At 39.8% G+C, this 22,802-nt stretch overlaps 1 protein-coding gene across 3 annotated transcripts in view; it reads right to left on the bottom strand.

The window, feature by feature from the left end:
- Positions 1 to 518: 518 nt before the first annotated feature.
- The window catches only part of PKIB (cAMP-dependent protein kinase inhibitor beta), a 119,081-nt gene continuing 96,797 nt past the window's right edge, over positions 519 to 22,802 (bottom strand). For 2 of the 3 annotated variants that reach the window (XM_040965221.1, XM_040965222.1), the window contains 2 exons: positions 9,321 to 9,494; positions 519 to 1,735 (listed from right to left, as the gene is read on the bottom strand). In XM_040965221.1, coding sequence (XP_040821155.1) covers positions 1,668 to 1,735; positions 9,321 to 9,489 — 237 coding nt within the window. In that variant the 5' untranslated portion in view covers positions 9,490 to 9,494 and the 3' untranslated portion in view covers positions 519 to 1,667. Of the gene's footprint in view, positions 1,736 to 9,320; positions 9,502 to 22,802 lie in introns of those variants that run through there. The other variant, XM_040965223.1, reaches the window with a different exon arrangement.

Genomic DNA, 22,802 nt, shown 5'->3' with positions numbered 1-22,802 from the left:
AGCCCTAGCACTCTGACAGATGATTCTTTGTTATAGAGCTGCCTTGTAAGGTTTGTAGAATGTAACAGTAGCTTAGCAGGATTCCTTGTCTCTGTTAAGATTCCTGCTTTCGGGCCCGGCGCGGTGGCGCAAGTGGTTAAAGGTCCTCGCCTTGCACGCCCGGGATCCCATATGGGCGCCGGTTCTAATCCCGGCAGCCCCGCTTCCCTTCCAGCTCCCTGCCTGTGGCCTGGGAAGGCAGTCGAGGACGGCCCAAAGCTTTGGGAACCTGCACCCGCGTGGGAGACCCGGAAGAGGCTCCTGGCTTCGGATCGGCATAGTATCGGCCCGTTGCGCTCACTTGGGGAGTGAATCTCTGTCTCTCCTCTCTGTATATCCGCCTTTCCAATGAAAAAATAATAAAAATAAATCTTTAAAAAAAAATAAAAAAAAAAGATTCCTGCTTTCATCCTTCAAAAATGAGTCACTCTTTTTTGATCTTGCATATTTTAGAAAATAAAGTCAAGGAGACATGCATCAGTAACAAATGGCTTTAATAATGAAAGACTTTACTTGGTTGTTATATACAGACTGGCCTAAATCAACAATTAAATAAAATATAACTTCATGCATACATCTCTGAAAATGAAAATAAATTCACTATTCAAAATTTTTTTAAAAATTCAGAATTATTTTCCTAAAATTTCTAATAAATCACAATGTACTAAAGCTTTGGTTCTGTTTTTGTTTCTTTTAAAATATATACTTAAATATATAGTAAAAGCAGATATTTTTCTATCTTCTCGTTCACTAAATATGTTTACAGTTATTTTACCTACTTTGGGAAAAATATCAAAATTAAGGTCTGCATTCCTGAGGAAATTATCTTGAAAACAAGTTACACACACACAAATTTCCCAAAATAAGACTGTAAAGCAACAAGTAAAATATTTTGTGTAATTCACATTAACGTGAAACATATACACATAGATACCCCAAAGCTAAAGATAGTGAAATTCACTCAATTATTTATATGCAAAATATAAGTACTTTTTGATAAATTTTACATCTGAAGGTTACACATGAAAAAAATCACAGTATGCACATACCAGAAGCAGAATATCTCACACAAAACATCCTAGAGGTGTTTATGATGTCCACATTACAAATTTTTCAAATTGTTTTTAGAGAGTAGAGGAAAAATCAAATGCATGGTTAAAAACAAACACATGCTACCCATGTGATTTTTCACTATTCTATCATTCTCACCGTATCTTAATCTCCTACAAATTCTACATAATTTCAAATTAGTGGCATTTGATTCACATCAATCAAGAAATGGTTTGGCTGTAGCCATGTAAATGGAGTGAAAAATGCATCTAGCTAAACACCTCCAGAAAGCAACAGTTGATTTTGTTGAGTATATAGACAGTGCTGTACATTTAAGTGACCGTTCACTCTTAACCTTTCTCTTGGATGCAGTTTGGCAGTTAACCTATCTTCTAACAGCCTACATTGGACATCGTTATTGGAATCCAAGCAGGCAGCTTTGCAACAAAATTATCCAGTACACCCATGTTGCTAAGGCTTCAACGTTACCATAGTTACCACCAGCACATCTCAGGAAAAAACAATCATTAAATCTTTTACTCTGCGTACATTCAGTATTCTTGATAAATTATGAGTCTTCATTTTTCTTCTTTTTTGGAGTTTTCCAATTGGCCTGGTGTCGTTTCTTCATCTTTTTGCTTTACATCTAAACAAACAAAAAACAGTTTTCTGTTCATATATGAAATTTACTGTGAAGTATAATTTATACTTTAGTGAAATTTCATTTACCCAACCTAGTCACTTTCATCCTGACTACAACATAAACCCTAAGTTCCAATATTGAAACTACAAAGAAGAGCGAGATTAATAGGCCTAGAAAATAACATCGTCCTCATGGACTTTCCTGTGTTGCAGAGCTATTAAGTGTCTGATATTCCTCTAAAGTTTTGTTGCAACCTCTGATTAGAGGTTAGTAAACGAAAATGCAAATATGTAAGTGGCCCAAAGACTCAGGGCTCACCATCTGTGGCAACCAAACCTGGACTCCCAGCCGTCGGGGATTCCCTTGGACATCCGCCTCAGCTGGATCACTCTCTCCAGACTCTTCACTCTTCTTGTGGCCTTGGCTTTGAGGAGAGCACCTCACCTTTTACTTCACAGGGAAGAAGGCAAAGCTAACAGATTGGAGTTTCCCAAACTTCCTGCCATTAAGTGCCTATACCAGGAGATCCGTGCTTATTCTTCCTGCCCTTTTTCCCATCGCAGTGGAAGATGTGTTCCTCAGCACTGGCTACATAAAGTGGTGGCAACCAGTAAAATAAACTACAGATTATGAAAAACTCAAGATGGCTTTGGTTTTTCCCTTTCTCCTGGCTCTTTCGTTTTCTTAATTTCTACCTTTAAAAACTAGCAAAGACTCTCTCTCAGTAGCAATTCTACCATGCACTGTCCCCTATTTCATCCTTTTATACCGTCTTTAAGGATCTACACTTTCAAATAAAACTACGTTAAGTCTCTGCGTGTCCCATAAAATCCCTCCTACCCAAGCATCTGTCCTTGGATCCTACTCTTCATTGTATCAAAAGTTGTTTTTCTTTCCCTGTGGACTCTAGAAGTATAGTGCAACATTTAAAAAAATACCTCCCAAGTTGCTTTTGCCTCAAGTAAATGAAGTAAAATAATGCTTTACATGCCATCCACAGAGTTGTGGGCACAATACCATGTTAACATGTTTGGTTTGAAAAAAAAATTCTGATAAGTATAAACAATTGATTCTATCTAAAGCAGCAACTTCAAACTTACTTGGTGACTGCACCCTCCTTGTATGAACTCATACAAATTACGTACATATACAAAACATTTCCATGAAATATTAAGAAAAGTTGACATAGTGAGAAAATTGAAGGTGTTTGTGAGCTTGAGCAAGTCACACCTGCTTGAGGCTTAGTTATGATATGTCATAACTATACACCCAAAGAGGAGACTTTCTAAGACTCCTTCTCTTACATGCCCTGCTTGCACCTTTACTGAATAGTTAATTTACCCATGTGGCTGTCCGGTATAATTTCTTTTGCAATGGTTATTTGTTACCATATAAAATACATTTTGAAAGTACATATTTAAATATTCAAAAACATACATCTCTAAAAGCTTTTCCCTGTTTCAGGCCCTGAGGCCTACATATTCACCTACTAAAACAGCATGCCCATCTAGATATTTTGTGGGAGCAGGAGAGAAATAGAAATCTTCACACTCCAAACCTTCTGATCTTCCTCCGTTTACAGCATCACCATGCCCCATTTGATATCAATCTTAGTCATTTCTTCATCTTACTACATCAGTCTGCTGTATTAACTCAGTCTACAAAAGCTATCCATAATCCAGAACCTTTATCCACCCTGCCTGCCATCCTTCTGCTATTGCTCACTGAACAACTCCACCCATTACGCAGATAAAGGTTAACAACCCTGTCTCCTCTTCTAAAGACAAATTAGACTCAGGTTTAAATTTCTGACTTGATTCCCCAGAAACTACATTGCATTGGAATGTTAGCCTAATTACAAATTTATGATAAATACAATCAAAATAGTAAAATACAACCACACTGAGAGAAACCAGCTATGAAGTACGAATGGTAGAAATGGGCTTTCTGATAGGCTGTGACTCTTGTAAGTCAGCATATCTCACACGGGAAATCTAGGAAGCAGTTTCTAAGCACTTGTCTCAATGTATTTGCTCGTGTAGGAGATGGATCTTTGTGTAGATGAGCCCATTACCCTCACTCATAATGCTTTTAACCATTTGAAACTGAGTCCTCAATTGGTGGCATAGGGAGAGGAGTGACACAGAGACGGAGCGGCAGGTGTGTGTGCACGTTTCTACAGGGCTCTCAGGAAAGACTGTGTGATGCCGCCTTCCTCGCCTGCTGTGCTTCTCCTGTGTATACTCCTGAGTGTACTGGAACATGTCTTGTTTTGAGTAAAAATATCTCATTTGATTCAAAAGGTTTCATAGTGATGACTGCATCTCCTATTTTATTTTCACTATTGTTTTCCTGCAATGCATTTTTAACTTATTTATTTATGTATAATCTTTACATAGTTAATTAAGGCAGAAAGGGTCAAGGGCTACAGGAAAGTGGGTAAGACCATTGTTTACACAATAATATAATTTTCTTTTCTGTATCTAGGGTAAGGGGAGAAATAAAGGGAGAAACCCCACCCAGCCTTCCACCCTTCCTTGATCACCAATGTGAGGCATGCTCTAAGGGTCCTGCTCAAGCAGTTTGGATAGTTCAACAGTTCTGAATTGCTGCCAATCTTGCCACTCCATGCACAATGAAGTCTCTTCAGAAATCACTGGCTGACATAGTCTCTTCATGGTTGGGATTCTAAGATCAGCAGTTCAGTTGGAGGGATCTCCAAAGAAACTTTATCTGAGGTGATCCCAGACCTGATTCTTATGTGTACTTGCCAGTACAGAGTCCAGCACAGTCCATTGCCCCAACTGGCTTATGCATATTCTGGTGGTTGCAATTGCTGGGTCAGTTCTGTTTCCAGCTGTGTCTTCTACATGAACCAATGGGTGTTGCAGTCAAGCCTAATTGTGTCCACTTCACACTTGGCCTTCATGCAAACCAGTGGGAGCTGAAGCCTAGTTGGGGTTAGTCCCCATATCCTCCGCCAGGCCTGCCCCACCCTGGTTCCCATGCTTGCCAGTATGTACAGCAGATTGGTTCAGTCTGTCCCACATCCCATTTAGCTCTCATACATGTCACTGGGCATGGAAGCCTACTTCAACCCAAGCAGCCCCACTATCCAGCCCACACACATACTGGTGGGTGCTGTTCTGTCTAGCCACCCCTGCCCCAATCATGGTTTTCATGCTCTGCATTGGCAGTGTTAACCCAAGAGGAGGTGCGCACTATTTTCCTACTTTGCCCACTCCCAAATCATGCATTCTCCAGGTGGTTCTGCAGTTAAACTTGACAGAATTTGCCCCCAGTGTCAGCATGTGCCAGCTGATGCTGCGGCAAAGCCCAACCAACCGTCTCCCTCTCTGATTTATGCTTGCACCAGTAGGAACAGTCAGCCCAGCCTGGCTTTTCGTTGATCTATCTCACATGAAGCCTACAAGAGTTATAGCACTGTCTGGTCTGGTCTGCCCCAATCTCAACTCACACTTTCCAGTGGGGGGCAGTCCAGTAGGGGAGCCCACAACATTCCCCCTGCTGGCTTTGCCTCCTCCTCTCCTGGTTCTCATGTGTGCTGTTTTAGGTGTTGAGGTCTAGTCTGGCATGGCCTGCCTCGCCGCAACTTTTGCCAGTAGGTGTTGTAGCCTGGCCTGGCTTGGCCTGGCCCACCCCAAATTCCAGCTCATGCTGGTGAGGGTTACAGCTTGACCCAGCCTAGCAGGCACCCAATCCCAGCTGTAATATGTACTGGCATGTGTTGCGACCATACCTGCCCCAACCCACACTGTTCTGGTCCTCAGAGTCGCCAGCGGTTGAAGTGAACTGGCTCAGCCTGGTCTTCCCCGACGCATGCCTAATGTAAGCCACTGGTTCCTTTCCCTGGTTTGGTCTGGGCTGCTCCCTAATGTAGCTGTTGTGCTCACCTACAGGGACTATGTCCCAACAGAGGAGTTTCCCAAGCTCCTCCATCAAAACCTCTCCCATTGCCGGATCTTGTGCATGCCAGTGGGTCCATGGGCATTTAGTCCACCTCCTGTCCTGGTAGTAACAGTGGCCTTTCCTGACTGTCCTACAACCCAATCTGGTTCTTGCTGTTGGATGTTCCAGCCCAGCCACAGCTCGTCCATTCTCAGACACAGCTCACACATGGCTCAGTAGATGCACAGACATAGCCTAGTTCGTCCTACATCTATCCTAGTTCTCACGAACACCAGATGGTGTTGGAGTTTAGCCCGGATCAGTGCGCCCAGCCTCAGTTCACACTTGTGCCAAGGGAGACTGCAAACACACCCAGATCAGAACACGGCCCCCACCCCAGCTCCTGCACTTATCAGTGGGAACCCCAACCCAACAAAGGTGTACTCTCATAGCTCCCCAACTGGCCTGTTCCCAGCCATGGATTATGCAAATGCCAGTGGTTGCTCTGACCCAGTCAGTATAGCCCTTCACCGGATTTGGCCTTTGCCTTCAATGCTGTGGCTTAGCATCCCTGGCGCATGCAGGCCAGTTGGTGTAAGAATATAGCTCAGCATGACCTGTGCTCCAGCCTGATTTCTGTTATTCCTTGTGAGCTAAGGTTTTCTTGGTCCTGCCAGTCCAACCCCTTCCAGTTGCAGCCCAGCCCACCCCACAACCTGTTTTAGGATGCACATTCAGGTGCTACTGCCATGACCTGCCCAGACTGTTGTCAGTTCCTTTACCCATGAGTGGTGGTAGGTCCCATGTCACACATAGCTCAGCCCATCACCACCCCAACTCTTGAACTAACTAGCATGACTTGTATTTCCACAAAGGTTAGGCCTACACATTCCCCACAGAATCTACCCCCAGGCCTGGTTCTCTCACATGCTGATTAGTGTCTTGACCTGTGAAGTGTGACCCATCCTCTATTCCACCACTCAGTCAGGTACTGGCACCTAACCCTGCCAGACAGGCCCCCAGACATAGCTTTTGTGTGGACTGGTGTGTGGCAGTCTGTGATGCTCTATGCTAACACCTTATCTCGTGATTCCCCTTGTGGGCTGGTGATTCAGCCTTGCCCAAATAGATCTTATGGACTCTTCCCCGCAAACCACCAGGTCTCAGTCCCCTCACTTGTGAGCAAGTTCCATGACCCCATTGCTGTAAGTCACACAGGATTCATCCTTCCCCTACAATCACATTAGCCTCATCAAATGGATATCCCTAGGCAGCAATTACATACCCTCTAAACCCTAGAGCTCTCCACCAAGTGGCCAGCAGACAGAAACTGGCACCATCCAAAGCCTAGGACTCAGCATGGCAGCAGTGACCTTGGCCTAAGTCCCAAGCATTGGGGTCTGGCCTGGCTCTGGCACCCCTCGCAGCTGCCATGCTGAAAAGCTCCTTTTACCCTAGCCACCTGGTCAAACACTGCAATGCATTATTTAAAAAAACAGACAGAGTTAGTGTTTTAAATGTAACTGAGATGTCACCATACTTGCCTGCTGAAATCCCCTCACCCAAAAGCCTATTTTTTAACCCAAGTTTCTGAAACTCCACAAGATCTAGCTCTCTCTTTAGCTCTCCAAAATCATCTTATGGCATTTGCCATCTGAATTGAAGGGGAAAAGCTAAATTCAAACCAGGCACTGTGGTATCGGAGGTGGATACCTAAATCTATTTAACCATAATACCAAATATTGATTTCCAAAATTTGTATTTCCAAATGACCGAGGCATTGAAACCACAATTTATGAGATATATCCCAACTTTTACTTTTTTCACTAACAATTTTTAATAATGAAACTATTTCTAAATTTGAAGTAATGTTCATGTTTAGCTAATAAGGAATATATAGACCTAATAAGGAACATATAGACCTAATAAGGAATATATAGAATTAGTTATTTTTAACACTTTGAGCTTATTAATTGATGTCTTTAATTTTATTTCAAAATGATATAAAGAATAAGATAAAAACAAGAATTGATATTCTTCCAAAATTTATTTTGATTGTCTAACCAAAACAAAATAGGGAGGACTACTGTCTCAGCCACAGGAAATCTATTTCCTTTTGTCTGACTGTTTCAGGAAGCATAAAGGTTTGTGTGTGTGTGTGTGTTTGTGTGTGTGTGTGTTTGTGTGTGTGTGTGTGTATTCTTCAGTTATATAAACTTTTTTCTAAACTTCAAAATCCAGTTTTTAAAATCTGCTTTCAAAGTTGCATGACCATCGCTACAATCATATTGAGAACTTTTTTTTTTTAATTTTATTTGGTATTACACCCCCACAAACTCCAATCCCCCTGACAGGTTTTCTCCACGTTGTTACAAGTTATAGAAACTTTTAATTAGAGTTTTTATATGAAAGGAGAGTGATTATCTTCTCCTTCTTTAGAATAATCATAGGGCACTTCTGCAATGCTATGATGTTCTGAGAGTTGAATTACAGTTTCCAAATTAAAAGTCAAAAATATCATGAATATTTTATCTTCTCCCCTATAGTTTTCTCATCTTTCATTGTACTAATGCTTTTTGTTCATGTTTGGCAGTTTTTCTTTTTTTTTTTTTAATTGTTAATTGTATGTTTCAAATGAAAACTATAACGATCTGAGGAAAAACATGAGATAATTATGGGACTCTAAGATCTGTCCATATTTTCTGGCCTAACAAGAATGCAAGTATTTTATAGAGATCAACCCAGGAACATCTGTATCTTTACAAGGTAGTAAATAACTTTCTGAGGCTAAGAACCAAAGTTTCTTCTTGGATTCTCATGAATAGGGGGAACGTGTAGCAACTTCTCACATTCTCTTGTTCCACTGTCACCAAGGATAGATTTCTACACCTACACACACACACACACACACACACACACACACACAGAGAGAGAGAGAGAGAGAGAGAGAGAGAGAGAGAGAGTCTAGAGTACAAATCAGAGCATATGGCACATTTGGGTAGCAACTTGGAGTTAAAATTCCCTGCAATCTTTGCTTATGCTTTTGAATAAAGAAAGTCTTTTAATACTCTGCTCAAAGTATTCCTATACTTCTTTTCAGAAAACTAAACCCTGGAAGCTATACAAATTGTATGTAGACAATGGTGAGAAAAACACAAGGCTTCCTTTTCATTAATTGATGGCTATCCTTTTTCTTAGTGCAAATAAATCCACTGCTTGAAGAATAATCACCTTTCACACATGCAAAAAAAAATCCTTTTTAAAATCTGATCCCTAATTAGTAACAAGCTTCTTCCTCAATGCAAGTAGAAAGGCATAGTGGAACATGAATGTGGTGTGAAAATTCTCCTGGTGAGTCATCAGTGGATGGCAGTAGAAGCATGGCTTTATTTCTGAATGTCCATTGTAAGGTCACTGAGGAAAACATGATTTTATTCACCTCTGTATTGCCAGTTACTCGAGCTGTGCATGATTACACACATCTACTAAATAAATAAACCTTCAGCTTCCACATCCAAATTTCGACACAGACATGATTGTCTACCTTCAGAAAGCCTGAAAAGGCTACTTAGCCAGGGGGGAAAAAAAAGAACTTGCATTAGTTCAAAGACTGCTCCAGAGAAAAGGACTGAGGAAGAAAAGAGAAAAGCACTGATTTTCAGAGGCTTTTGCATATTACCTTCCTTCACAGAGAGGGCGGCCAGCTGCACCGGCAGCTCCGGTCCGCCGGCTGTGGCGGCTGAGCTCTGGATGTCTGGCAAGGCATTCCGGCGGCCTGCCCTCGCTGAACTTGCAAAACTGCTGACCACAGCCTCCACGTCAGTCATGCTGGATGAATCTATCTTCATAACATCTACAGAAAGAATGTGCACACGAAAAAAAGAATGAGCCTCATGAAAGGTAGATGACCACCAAGGGCAGTGACAATTTATCAATGACCACAACTTCCATCTCTAGCATAGTGCTCCTGGGGCTTCCATTTTCACACATGCCGAGGAGAGCCCCAAGGCCTCAGCCGGAGCCAGACAAGCTGAACCAGCCATTTGGATGCTTCAGGAGGCAGCAGTCTCTCACCTTCTGTTCTGCTTTTTCACCCGTGGATCAACCACGCCAGGACTAGAAGGAAATGAAAACTACCTGGCTTGGTCACACCTGTTGACAGTCTGCCTGCCAGTATTTGCTTATGGTGCTTGTTCAAGCTGAGACCAAATCAATGCAATTTTTAGGAACTACATCAATCAAGCTCTGTTTCAATTCTTTAGAAATAAGAAATTCAATCTCATCTCGAAGGATTTTCTCCATGGAGAACTATGTTTTTCCATCTGTTCTGTTCCCAAGTCCAACTTCCAATAGATGAAGGCTTCTGTTAGGGAGAGTTAGGACCCGTTTTATTTTTTCCTTGCTGTGAAGTGGATATGGTAATTATCAGTGCTGCAAACAGCATGTTCTGCTTTCCTATCGCAATTCTCTTTCTAAGAATTCTCAACTTGCTGCATGGGGCCAGGATCAGCAGTTATTGCTTATTCTAAAAACTGACATTTGTCCATGTGGTTTTTTCCAAGGAAGATCTCCTAAAAAGTGAACACTGAGAAGTATTTTTAATGCAGTTGCAATGGTGGCAGAAGGTTCAGTAAGCATGTATTCAAAACCTATCAAGTGTCAGCCTCGGGCCCAGCGGCGTGGCCTAGAGGCTAAAGTCCTCACCTTGAACACACCCAAGGATCCCATATGGGCACCAGTTCTAATCCCAGCAGCTCCACTTCCCATCCAGCTCCCTGCTTGTGGCCTGGGAGAGCAGTCGAGGAGGCCCAAAGCTTTGGAACCCTGCACCCATGTGGGGGACCTGGAGGAGGTTCCTGGCTCCCGGCTTCGGATTGGCACAGCACCGGCCATTGTGCTCACTTGGCGAGTGAGTCATCGGACGGAGGATCTTCCTCTCTGTCTCCCCTCCTCTCTGTATATCTGACTTTGTAATAAAAATAAATAAATCTTAAAAAAAAAAGTGTCAGCCTCTCAGACATTGAAAGTACATACAGTGGTGAGATACTCTACCCTACTTGTATTCTTAAAGGTGAGACAAAAGACATTCATATAAGGATGGAAAACATCATAGCAAAGAGGATGTGAAGGATCAACCAAGGGATGGGGAGAATCATGTGTGATACTAATGTGGACAGAAATATGTGAACACTAGTCTAAACATAAAGCAAGCCAATTTTTTAATGGATGTTACAATGCAGCCATGTCCGAACAGCTGAATTGAGAAAATACTAAAAATGAAGTGAAATTATCACAAAACATTATGCATTTTATTCTAGAAAATCCTTTGGACTATAGCATCCAAGAAATCTATGTTGAGTTTATTACGGACACCAGTAGTTGAGTAATCTTAAATTGACACAGAAAGGAGAGATTCTTTTCCCAGATATTTTCATCTTCCCATGAGTCACAGGAAATTTGGGAATGTGCTACATTTGCAAACAGAATTGCGTGATCCATTAGGCTTTCAACTATTTGACATGTTCCAACTGTCTGGCATTTTTGATGGAAAAGGGGTAGCATAAAGAATATTGCTATGAGTCAAAAATTCACTACAAACTTTCAAAGTGATACTGGTTGATTGGCTTATGGGGTCATAGTACTTCCCCTATATAATCAATCATCAATTGACAGGGTTCTTGTTAAGAAATAATAAGGTAAAGGATAAAGACTATTATAATAATTATATATAATTATATAACATACATTATATAATAATAATATAATAATTATAAATGTTTAATAATTGGCATCAATGTTCATGTGTCTCATTATGGTTTTTAAAAATTCTATCACCGTCTAATGCCTCCATTTTAACCTAATAGGAGCCATCTTCCCACCGGTGATGCTTCAAATTTTCTGAGGGAAAATAATTTATTTAACATATCATGAATATTTTATATCTATTGTCTCAAACTTTCTGTTTTAGTTATATATATATATATATATAATGATACAGCTTCATAGGCACAGAGATTCCCCAGTCTTTGTGATATATATACATCAGTAACACGGTAATTTTATGACATTCAATAATTTTTAAATAGACAAAATTATATGTGTACATGATGTTCCCAATATATTATGCATATACAGAATTTTTTTATTTGAGAGGCAGAATGGCAGAGAGATAAAGATGCAGAGAGACAGACAGAGTTTTCCATCTTCTGGGTCATTCCCCAAATGGCTTCCATTATGAAAACCAGCAGCCAGAAACTCCATCTGCGTCTCCCACTTGGTTGGCAGGGGTCCAAACACTTGCACCATCAACCACTGCATCCCAAGTGCCTTAACAAGCTGGATCAGAAGCAGATCACTCCAATAGGAGAACCAGCGCTCTAACTTGAGGTTTAATCCACTGTACCGTAACAATGTTCCCAAGGTACAGTGAGCAGCCAGAATTACGGCCCCAGATTTTTTATTTTTAAAGGCAGTGTGTCAGACATGGAGAGGTATGAAGTGATTCACTTGCAGAATGGCCACAACAATCAAAGTTGGGTTGGGCTGCAGCCAGGAGCTAATAACTCCAGGTTTTCAAAATAGTTGTCAGGGAGACGCAACACTCGGGTCTGCATTAGCAACCTTCCCACGTGCATTAGCAGGAAGCTGGAAGGGAAGAAGACAAGAACAAACACTGTTATATGGGATAGAAGTGTTGTAAGTGGTGACAGCATACTGTGCCACAGTACTGGCACCTAAAGGAAGTTTTACAAATACTATCCATGATATGGTGAAGAAAAGGGGAAAACATGGTTTTGACTTTGCACAAAGATTAAAATTTCTTTTGTTAATAGTAGGGGAAATGGAGACTTTTAACCTCTTTTCAGTACCTTTTTAACATCTCCTGACTTGTAATCATAAGCAGATATTACTTTTGTTACTTCAAGAAATGAACCATTCATCTGGGAAAGACATGATTAAATAGATATTCTAGCACAGAAAGGCTCTAAAAATAACATTTTGACAATGTAACCGAACAATAGTGTTTACCTAGGTGAATACTTCTCCTTTGCCTGAATAACCACTGTACTTGTCTATTGTTTTCTATGTAGCATTAATTATGCATGCTTGATTTTTTAAAAGTAATGGTACATGTATAAAAGATAATTTCTTTCTCAAAGGCTCTGTGACATTTTAAAAATATAATCCCTAGAAAGATGATAAAACACTACAAAGAAAAATAGAAGAGATTAATGTCGAGGCTCTTTTAATTATCTGGGTTTAAAAAGCTAATTATGTTTATGTTCACTAACCAGGACAGCTGAGTCACTATCAACTCTTCCTCTTTTTTTCTACAGAATTAACAGCAGAATCTGGATGACTTCTGCTTTGACTGAGGCATCTAGCAGGAGCCAGAAACATTTGGACATTGCAGATTCTTCATAGTCCTTGTTCTCTGACAGCAGGGTAATGCAAATGGAATTGTCTACAATTTGCAGAGGGAAACATATGACTTTTAGGGTATCTTAAAGGAAGACTGTTACACAATTGGAAAAAAAAAAAAAAAAGCAAATGCCCAGGATTGACAAGCCTCCAAAACAATGAAATTTCAAGACCAGCACAACACAAGACAAAAAAAATATGTTCCACTCTGGGGTAGGCACTTGGCGTTAAGACGCCAAGTGGCATATCCCATCCACATCCCACAAGGCTGGTTTGAGTTCCCCAGTTTGGCTCCTGATTTCAACTTTCTGCTAATGCTCACCCTGGGAGAAAGCGGGTGATGGTTCAAATGCTTGAGTTTCTATCATCCATGTTGAAGGCCCAGATTAAATCTGGTGTTCCTGCTTTGGCCTGAACCAATCCTGCTTGTTACAAGTAGTTAGGAAGTGAAACAAAACAATGATATGATATCTCCCCTCCTCTCCCTCACTCTCTCTCCTCCATTCCACCTTTCTTTCTTCACTCTCTCCTTTCCTTTCCAATATATATGTAGATAAATAGATAGATAGATAATAGATTGATTCATCCACATGCATACGTGATTTATTTTAAAATCACTAGTTAGGTCCTAGGGGACTTCAAGTTGTCTACCAAGAGTATGTTAGTATGTTATAAGCATAATTGTACACAAATACAAGATTTTGCAACCTTTTCCCCTTCCTAACACACAGTATTTTTTAGTTTACACATGTTTCTTCTTCAGATTTCTGCCTTGAAGGCAGAATTCCAAAGAGATGGACCCCTTCTTTCCTCTGGATTCATGACATTCACCCAATTTGCCCAAATGAAAGTGTGACTCATTCTGCGCACAAGACATCAAATAAACTTCTTACAAATTAAATTCCTTCTCTGGGGGTATGAGTCAGACTATCTTTAAAAAAAAAGCACTTAGTCAAACAAACAAAGAAAAATACACACTTTGAAAAGTCAGTTTTTCCTAACTAAGGACAGAGAAAGAGACAGAATTTGGTCCCAACTGATAAGCAAATGCTTTTATCTGTCTCTAGTTCTCAGTATCTTAATACCTTATGCTGGATTTCTTCAGTTTTCTGCATACAGATCATTATTTCATATAATATTTTGTTTTGGAACATGCAAAACTCTTCCAAAATTACTAGAATAACGACCTCTTTATGTGCCAACAGAAGCAGATAATTATTCATTTATCTAGTCAACATTTGAATTATTGAGTGTAAAGCCTACAGTTGGCTCACAGCCAACAAAAAGAAGCCCTACTTGGTGAGACGAGAAACATATTCATCTTGTTACCTTTTTCTCTTCAAATCCTATTACCTGGAAGTTAAGTAAAAGCATCTACACCTAAAATGTGAATCCTTAAACACATCTTGTAATTACCTAAGTACCAAAACCAATTCAGGCTAAGCAGAGATTATGTGAATTACATACATGTGCGCTTTTTTTTTTCTAAAAGGAATTTCTTAAAACTACTCCTCATATGGTGCTTCTATGCCTCTCCCGTAAGGCAAAGAGAATTCTAAATTGTGTTGTTGGCACACATGATTTTTTTTCCATGATTGGATTGTTGACAGGAATTACACAGATCTTTCATACATTGCTAAGAAATCAAAATTATTTTTTAACACAGAGACTTTTTGACAGTTCAAACATAAAATTCAAAATGCAAAATCAAATTGATTTTTCTATAACCTTCCAAATAGAGCAATGTACAAATCTGAATATTTTTCCACATAATTATACTTATTATGTCAATTTAGAGTCACTTGGGGGAGAATAATTAAGATTGGGGTGGGTTAAGCTTTAAAAAATGAACTCAAGTAGCCCCTTAAAGAATATGCATATGATGGGGGAGGAGGGAGAGTCACAATTGATTGGTTGTTTTACTCTTTTTAGTCTACAAAAATATTTACCTAACATGTACCCCTCCCAAAGGATTACAGAGAGGTATTTGCAACGGAGCTTCCTCCAACCCTTTGCAGATTTCCAAAAGATTACAAAAACTGTTTCATTACTATTGAATTTTAAAATTACAAAATACAATATGATTCAACTTTCCAGATGCAGATGTTTAAGTGATTGATCCACATAATACAGCCAGTCTACATCAATGACCTTCTCTGGCTCATATAGTGTTTAGACACCATTGCCGTAACACCTCCTGAAAATATTAACCTGCTGGAATGAAAATAAAAATGAAAATCATTCTATACTAACACACAAAAAAAAGCAGCCTTCCCCACTCCAGCAAGTAAGTTTTCTTTGAAAACAAAACAAAAACTTTCTTTGAGAGGCAAAAGGAAAGAAGCAAGCAGAGTTCCAGTTGGCTGGTTCACTCCTCAAACACCTGCAAAAAGTCAGGCCGGGCAGAAGCTGGAAGTTGGGAATTCACTCCACACCTTCCACAAAAGCAGCAGGAACCTAATTACTTGAGGTTGCACTGCCACCTCCCAAGCAGTGCATGCGTGTATTCGCAAGGAGCAGAAGTCAGAGAGAGGGCACTGACTGAGCCCAGGCCTCTGATACAGGGAAAAGCATGTCTTAATTTCTAGCTCAATCACCCAGGTTTCCTTTTTGAATACGTTATCTTGATTGTTTGTGTGTGTTTACATGATTTTCTTCATATGTGTGTACCAAGTATATATTGGTTGTATCCAGGACAAAGATGCAGCACCAGCATCCCGTGTCAGAGTGCCATTTTGAGCCCTGCTACTTCGATTCCCACCATCTCACCGAAAATGCAGCTTGGAAATCTGCTGCTGATGGATCAAGTACTTGGGTCCCTGCCACTCACCTGGAAACTTCAATATGGAGTCCCTGGCCTGGGTCTGACCCAGGCTTGACTGCTGCAGGCATTTGGGAAGTGAAAAAGCACATGGAAAACTCCCTCTCACTTTGTCTGTTGCCCTGCCTTTCAAATAAGTGAATACATATTTAAATAAATTTTTGGATTCCGTTCAAAAGAAACTAAACACCAAGTCCATGCAAGGTACTTAACAACTTGGGGCAATCTGTAAGGATGTCCCAACTGGTGATCTATGGAGGTATGCAAGGTGTTTCCATGTACTGGGCAAAGTTAAAAAAAAAAAAAAAAGCCAGCCTTCACAGGGATCACAGCTTGAGGAACGTCCCAGAAAATGAAGAAGCAAATTCCAGCAAGAGGCTGACCTCATTCAACTGTGCACTTATCATCTTTTCCCTTTTGCAACTGTGTTTGGACAAAAAGATTGTCCTGGATTTCAAAAGCACCAAAATGACACTCTTTGAACATCAGACCCAGAACTAAGTCAGTAATAGCGAGAAAATAATACAATTTTTGAAGTTCCTGTGGTCTGCACATACTCCTCCCTTCTCAGAAGGAACATGGCTTGTCTATTTAGGGAAGTTTAAATGCAAGGCCTGAGAAATCAGTTCCCCTTTAAATGAGATAGATGGTTTCGTAATGTCAAATGACTGTAGATGACATCAATAGCAGAGAGAGAAGGGAAGTTAACTCTGACCAATGTGGTCACAATAGAAATGCCTTTAGAGCCCTCCACTTAGTGCAGGAACTGGAAAAGCACTTGTGTAAGGATTTCAATAAACAAATAGTGAATCAATAACTGACACCTGATAATGACCAGTCAGCAAATACAGTCAGTAATGCTTCATTGTTAGTGTTTGTAAAAATGACAAAGAATAAAGTTGAAAAGCTAGTTATTAAATATTAAAATTGTTTTGTTATGTTAAGACAAAAGTAACTTTGGATGTAGACTAAAGGGAATATTAATGTCTTGCACGATTGGATAGCATACATTGACCATCACTGTTACAACAAAATTGTTAGAACAGCAACTATTAAGCCCATCTAGAGCATCCGATAGCTATACTTTTCTGAAACAAGACACATGTGGAACTGTAGATCACTAGGAAACTAAACAAAATTACCAATCTAAAGTCAATCACACACAGATACTGAGCTTGATCTTTGGTGTACACAAAATCTGCTGACGCTTGAATGCAACAGTTTCACGTGGGTATTCAGTGCAGACTATAACATTCCTGTATGGGATTCCTGTATCCCATATAGAAGAGCCTGGATTTAAATCCTATCTCCACTCCCAGAACAAGCTTGCTGCTACTGTATACCTTGGGAGGCAGCAATGAAGTTTCACATTCCCCTTGATGAACCACGTCTTCCTATTCCAAACAACCACAGAATACTCCCAAATCCTCTTTAGGTAATTTACGCATGCACATACTCAATTATTTATATGTGTGTGTACGAACACACACACACACACACACACATATATATATATTTCAAATGAAAAATGTGAAAGTCAAGCCTTGATCAGTAACAGCGTTTCTCAGCAACATTAGCACATTCCTAGGGATACTGCCTTTCAGTGAATCTTTATTTGCTAAGCAGCATACACAGAGCAATGGAAAGTCTGGTTGCCTATAAGTGAACATTTCTCAAATTGAATTCTGCGTTACTTCTGATAGACTTTAAGCTTCCAGCAGGACATTTAACTCCTTTGTTAATTAACTTTGCACAGTTATCAAAAATAATATTAACATTATCTACATTTGACCCAGACAATTGAATAGCTACAAATATGTTTGGTTAGAAACTACACAAATAAATTTATTTAGCTATATGTCATACAAACTTTATAGGCACTGCAACAGAATATCATTATGAACATTCATTATCCTGTTAAAATGATGTATTGATGTGTCTCTAGGGAAATCCTCTGATATTGTGGATAGTAAAGACAAAACAAGATTAAAACTGAGATGTTTCTAGAAATCTTGCATGTGAAAACTAATAATTTACACCCATTTTATCCTTACCAAACACTCACACGCGCGCGCACACACACACACACACTTCCCTTTAACTTGGTTACATTTCTGCATCATCTGAAGGGTATACACACCTGTCACAGAAAACCACATCGCACTTTCAGTGGTCAGAGGAATTTTTTTCACACAAGATGAAATCTGATCATACTTCAAATAATATATTGCTTTATGCATTCTTTTCAATAATTAAAATAAAACTGAAGTTCAATTTCCTCATGATACCAGAAAAATAATCCTTATTATGAGAAATATTCTGACATAATACAATGGAAGAAAAGGAATCACAGACTATGAGTATGTGAAAGAGCCCTGCTTTCTCAGTGAGGATCGTACTGTTCCCCCACTTACAACTATGTCTTTTCTCTCTCTCCAGCTTCTAGTCCCCTTTAATTCATTCTATTTCTCTCCAGTACTTATTAGCCCATAGTGTATATTCTAATGTGTTTATGACTGGGTTTGTTATTCATAGTCTGCTCCCCTCACTATAAAGCAAAGTTATACTAAACAGAGGTTTTTTTTTTTTTAGGTTAGCTTCATTGCTGTACTTAAAGCACTAAAATGACATTTTACTGAGTGCAGGAGTGCAAGCATTTGAGTCATCCTCCACCACTTTCCCAGGCCACAAGTAGGAAGCTGAATCATAGCAGAGAATCCAGGACATGAACCAGCCGCAAATGGTATGCCAGTGCTCAGGCAGAAACCCAGCCTATAATGCCACAGAACTAGCTCCAAATACTTATTTTATCACTGAAAGGAAAGACATCATTATTTATTGTTTCAAATATTTGAAAGTCCACCTGTAGAAGGCCTAGTGTAATGGCTCGGTGGCTAAATCCTCATCCTGCATACTTTGGGATCCCATATGTGTAAATTATTCATGACCCAGCTAATCCAGTTACCATCCAACTCCCTGCCTGTGGCTGGGGTAAGCAGTGGAGGATGGGCCAAAACCTTGGGACCCTGCATGCACATAGGAGACCTGGAGGAGGCTTAGCCCCAGCTGTTGTGAACCAGCACTTAGACGATCTTTCTCTCTGTCACTCCTTCTCAGTAAATATGCCTTCCCAATAATAACTAACTAACTAACTAACTAAATGAAGAAATAAATAAATCTTTCTTTTAAAAGGTAAAGTAAAAATAATTCAATGCAATAGGAAGATGTTGGCATTGCCACTGGCAAGATCATCCTCCTGTACTGAAATGCTGCTTCAAGTCCTGCCATTTTATTCCAATTCAGTTCTTTGATAATGTGCCCAGTGGGAAAAAAAAAACAACCAAAAAACCAAAACAAACAAGCCACTCAAGAAATGGGCATGGGAAATGGGCAAACATTTCACAAAGGAACAAGTCCAAATGGCAAACAAACATATGAAAAAATGTTCCAGCTCCCTGGCAATAAGGGAAATCCAAATTAAAACATCGATGAGGTACCACCTAACACCAGTAAGATTGGCCCACATAAACAAGAACACCAACAACACTTGCTGGTGAGGATGCGGGGAAAAGGGAACCCTACTCCACTGCTGGTGGAGCTGCAAATTGGTACAGCCTTTATGGAAATCAGTCTGGAGAACACTCAAACAACTCAAAATCTGCATAACATATGACCCAGCAATAGCACTCCTAGGAATATATCCAAACCACCTGTTTTACGACAAACCAACATGCATCCCTATGTTCATTGCAGCACAATCAGTAATTGCAAAAACATGGAAGCAACCGAAATGCCCATCAGCAGAAGATTGGATAAGAAAGCTTTGGTTCATCTACTCCATGGAATACTACTCAGCTATTAAAAAAAACAAAATGCAGTTCTTTGTGGCTAAATGGGCACAACTGGAAACTATAATGCTAAGGGAAATGAGCGAATCCCAAAAGGTTAGATACCACATGTTTGCCTTGATTTAACCTGTAATTTTTTTGTTTGGTTGTTTGTTATTTTTTGAACCTGTCATTGATACTGTCTCAACCCAGATGTTTCGAAGAATGGAACTTGCATTATTTTTAACATATTGTTTACCCAATACTATGTCATTCAATTAATTCCATAATGTTGTATATTGATACTGAGGTCTTGTTGGGGCTTTTAACTGACCGGATCTTTACTCTGTTAGCCCTACCTTCAGACCAGAGAAGGTCTCCCCAAGAGGCCACTGAACTTATCTGGACAATAAGACGCTGAACTTTATGCTAGGCATGTGTTTGCAAGGAATGAATCTCAACTGAACTTGAACTATGGTTATGCAACAAGGTGGAGGAATCCACCATGGGGGGAGGGGTATGGGAGGGGTGGGGGGAATCCCCAGCACCTATAAAACTGCACCACAATGTAAACAACAATAAAATTTAAAAATAAAGAAAAAATAAAGATAAAAAAAAAAAACAGGTGGAGGACCAAGTTCATGGATCACAATCTCTTATATAGGAAAGTCATATGGAGTTCTGGGATTCTGTTTTTAACCTGATACAGGTCTGGCTGTAGCATCCATCTTGGGAGTGTAGAATAGAAAATCTCTCTCTCTCCTCTCTGTGTTTAAACTAGTAAAATTGGTAAAAAGTTTTGAGTTAAAAAGCAGGAAGGCATCGAAAAAAGATAGACTTAACACTAAGCATGCTTTATGTATTTGAAAAGACTAGTGTGACACACATAGTAAAATATAAGAAAACAAGATCTTAATAATACTTGATATTCATAATTATGTAAAAATGTAAATAGGCTTACTGATAAAAAGATACTGCCTTATTCAATATCTTCTATCTACAAAATAGACAAAAGGAATTAAAACATGTAGCTACACTTAGCAATGTTTAGAAAAGTCACACATTTATGATTCTGAATAATAACTGCTTTTTAAAAAAGACTTATATGAAAAGCAGACTTACAGAGACAGAGGGAGAAAGAGGAAGAGAGAGAGCAAATCTTCCATTCTTCATCCCCAGGTGGCAACAATGATCAGAGCTGGGCAAGTCTGCAGCCAGGAGCCAGGAGTTTCTTCCAGCTTTCCCACGTGGGTGTATGGGCCAAACACTTGTGTTCTCCTCTTCCAGGTGCAAAGTTCTACTGTTTGCAATACACTAAAGTTTCCTAGTTGTTTATACTTCATAAGAGGTCATAGAAGTAACTTTTATGGTACTCATGATATGTACTTTTGAAGAGTTGATTCATTTTTCAGTTATTATAGTTCACAAAAAGCAAATGCAAGTGAAAAATGGATAGAAAAACTGATCATGAAAATTATAAATATTTGTGAAAAAAATTGGTGTTTGTTGATCAGATAGGATCAAATTATACTGTTTTCTGGTAGAGTTCATAGTTATTTTCATAGAAAGGCTGAAAGAAGAATGTATATGTCAATATATTTCAATATTTAACCATTTGCCATATTTTATTTTTAAACATATAAACTAATTTTTGTTCTACCATTTGAACATAAGCTTTCTGGTGAAAACAAGATGGTGGAATAGGGTGAGAACAGGTTAAAGAGGATGGAGAAAGATCAGCCAAGGAAATTTTGAGATTGCAACCCCAGGAAATAAGAGAGGACAGGCTCATGGTAGAGGGTTACCTGGAGACCCATGAGCAGAGGGAAGCAGCAGAGACAGTGGAGTGGTGCTGCAGTGAATAGATACCCAGCAGCAATTGAAGCTCCACTGGTGGCCTGGTGGGAAGTGGAGATCAACAAGAGCTCAGGACTTGAACCCAGGCTTACAACTCTGGATCCTTGCTGAAGCGCTATACTATTGTAATAATACGTAAGAAAACAGTGGGGGAAGAGGGTACAGGGAGTTGGAAGGGGAAATCACTGAGCCTATGGAACTATTTCAAAAACAAAAATTTTTTTTAAAAAGAAAGAAACGCAGGGCCTCTCGATTTTTTAAACCCAATCTTGAGCAGAAGCAGAGTGTCAGAGCCCTAGCAGACAGGTGTAGAAACAGGGTGGATTTCTTGGCCCAGATCCCCACCAGTGCCATATCACCCATTCTTTTAACTTCTGTTGCAAAGGATCAGCAAGAGGGTGGGAGGGACAAGGCAGAGGCAACAGCATAGTGTGAATGTACTAAACCAGGAGAGAACTCACTTTCAGCACCAGGTATTGCACTAATCCCTCCATAAAATGATACCGACTTGGCATTCCACAAGTTACATCCAAAATATGTCTGGATTACCCACAGATCTAACCACCAGCAGGCTCCAGCAAAAAAGGAAGAAAAAAGAAAGCTCAACGGGCACTACTCAGAACCCTGTGATACAGGTTAAATACACAGCTATTATTTCCCTAATCCCAGGTACTACTGAACCTGGGAATGGGAAAAGTGCTGTGCAGACAATGGTACAGCCATAACACGGAATCATAGGAGGCATAGAGTGGCATCTTGGGTCCTAGGGCTGCAGAGGCCATGGCAAAAACATAGCATGGGAACCAGGACTGAAACTCACTCCTAGGGGTGATGCAAATGATGGCAAATGGAGAATGAGGCACCAAATGGGATCAGTAAAGTTGATCTACAGAACTGTGAAGACACAGTTTAAAAACTAGCTGCAATTTTTTGCTTTTAGACTCTGGAATATGTTGCTCCATTCTCTTATGGCCAGGATAATGTACCCAGTAAAGCTTGCCTTTGTCTTTGAAAATAAAATAAAATTCTTCCATGGTAAAGTTGAAGGAATATGCTTCCTCCAAACCTGCCCTATAAATGATATTTAAAGATGTTCTCTTGACAGAGAAAAGGAATGACATCCACCAAAACCAAAGGCAAATGTGAATAACAACAAAAGACTAAATATCAAACAATCAACAATCCATTGCTAAATGACAGGACCAAGTTACCACCCATTCATATTAACCCTGAA

The sequence above is a fragment of the Ochotona curzoniae genome, unplaced genomic scaffold, assembly GCF_017591425.1.
Source record: "Ochotona curzoniae isolate NIBS_2020 unplaced genomic scaffold, NIBS_Ocur_1.0 scaffold_3890, whole genome shotgun sequence".
Taxonomy (NCBI): domain Eukaryota; kingdom Metazoa; phylum Chordata; class Mammalia; order Lagomorpha; family Ochotonidae; genus Ochotona; species Ochotona curzoniae.
Note: the sequence above shows the minus strand (reverse complement) of the source record. Positions and strands in the feature narration are given on the sequence as shown.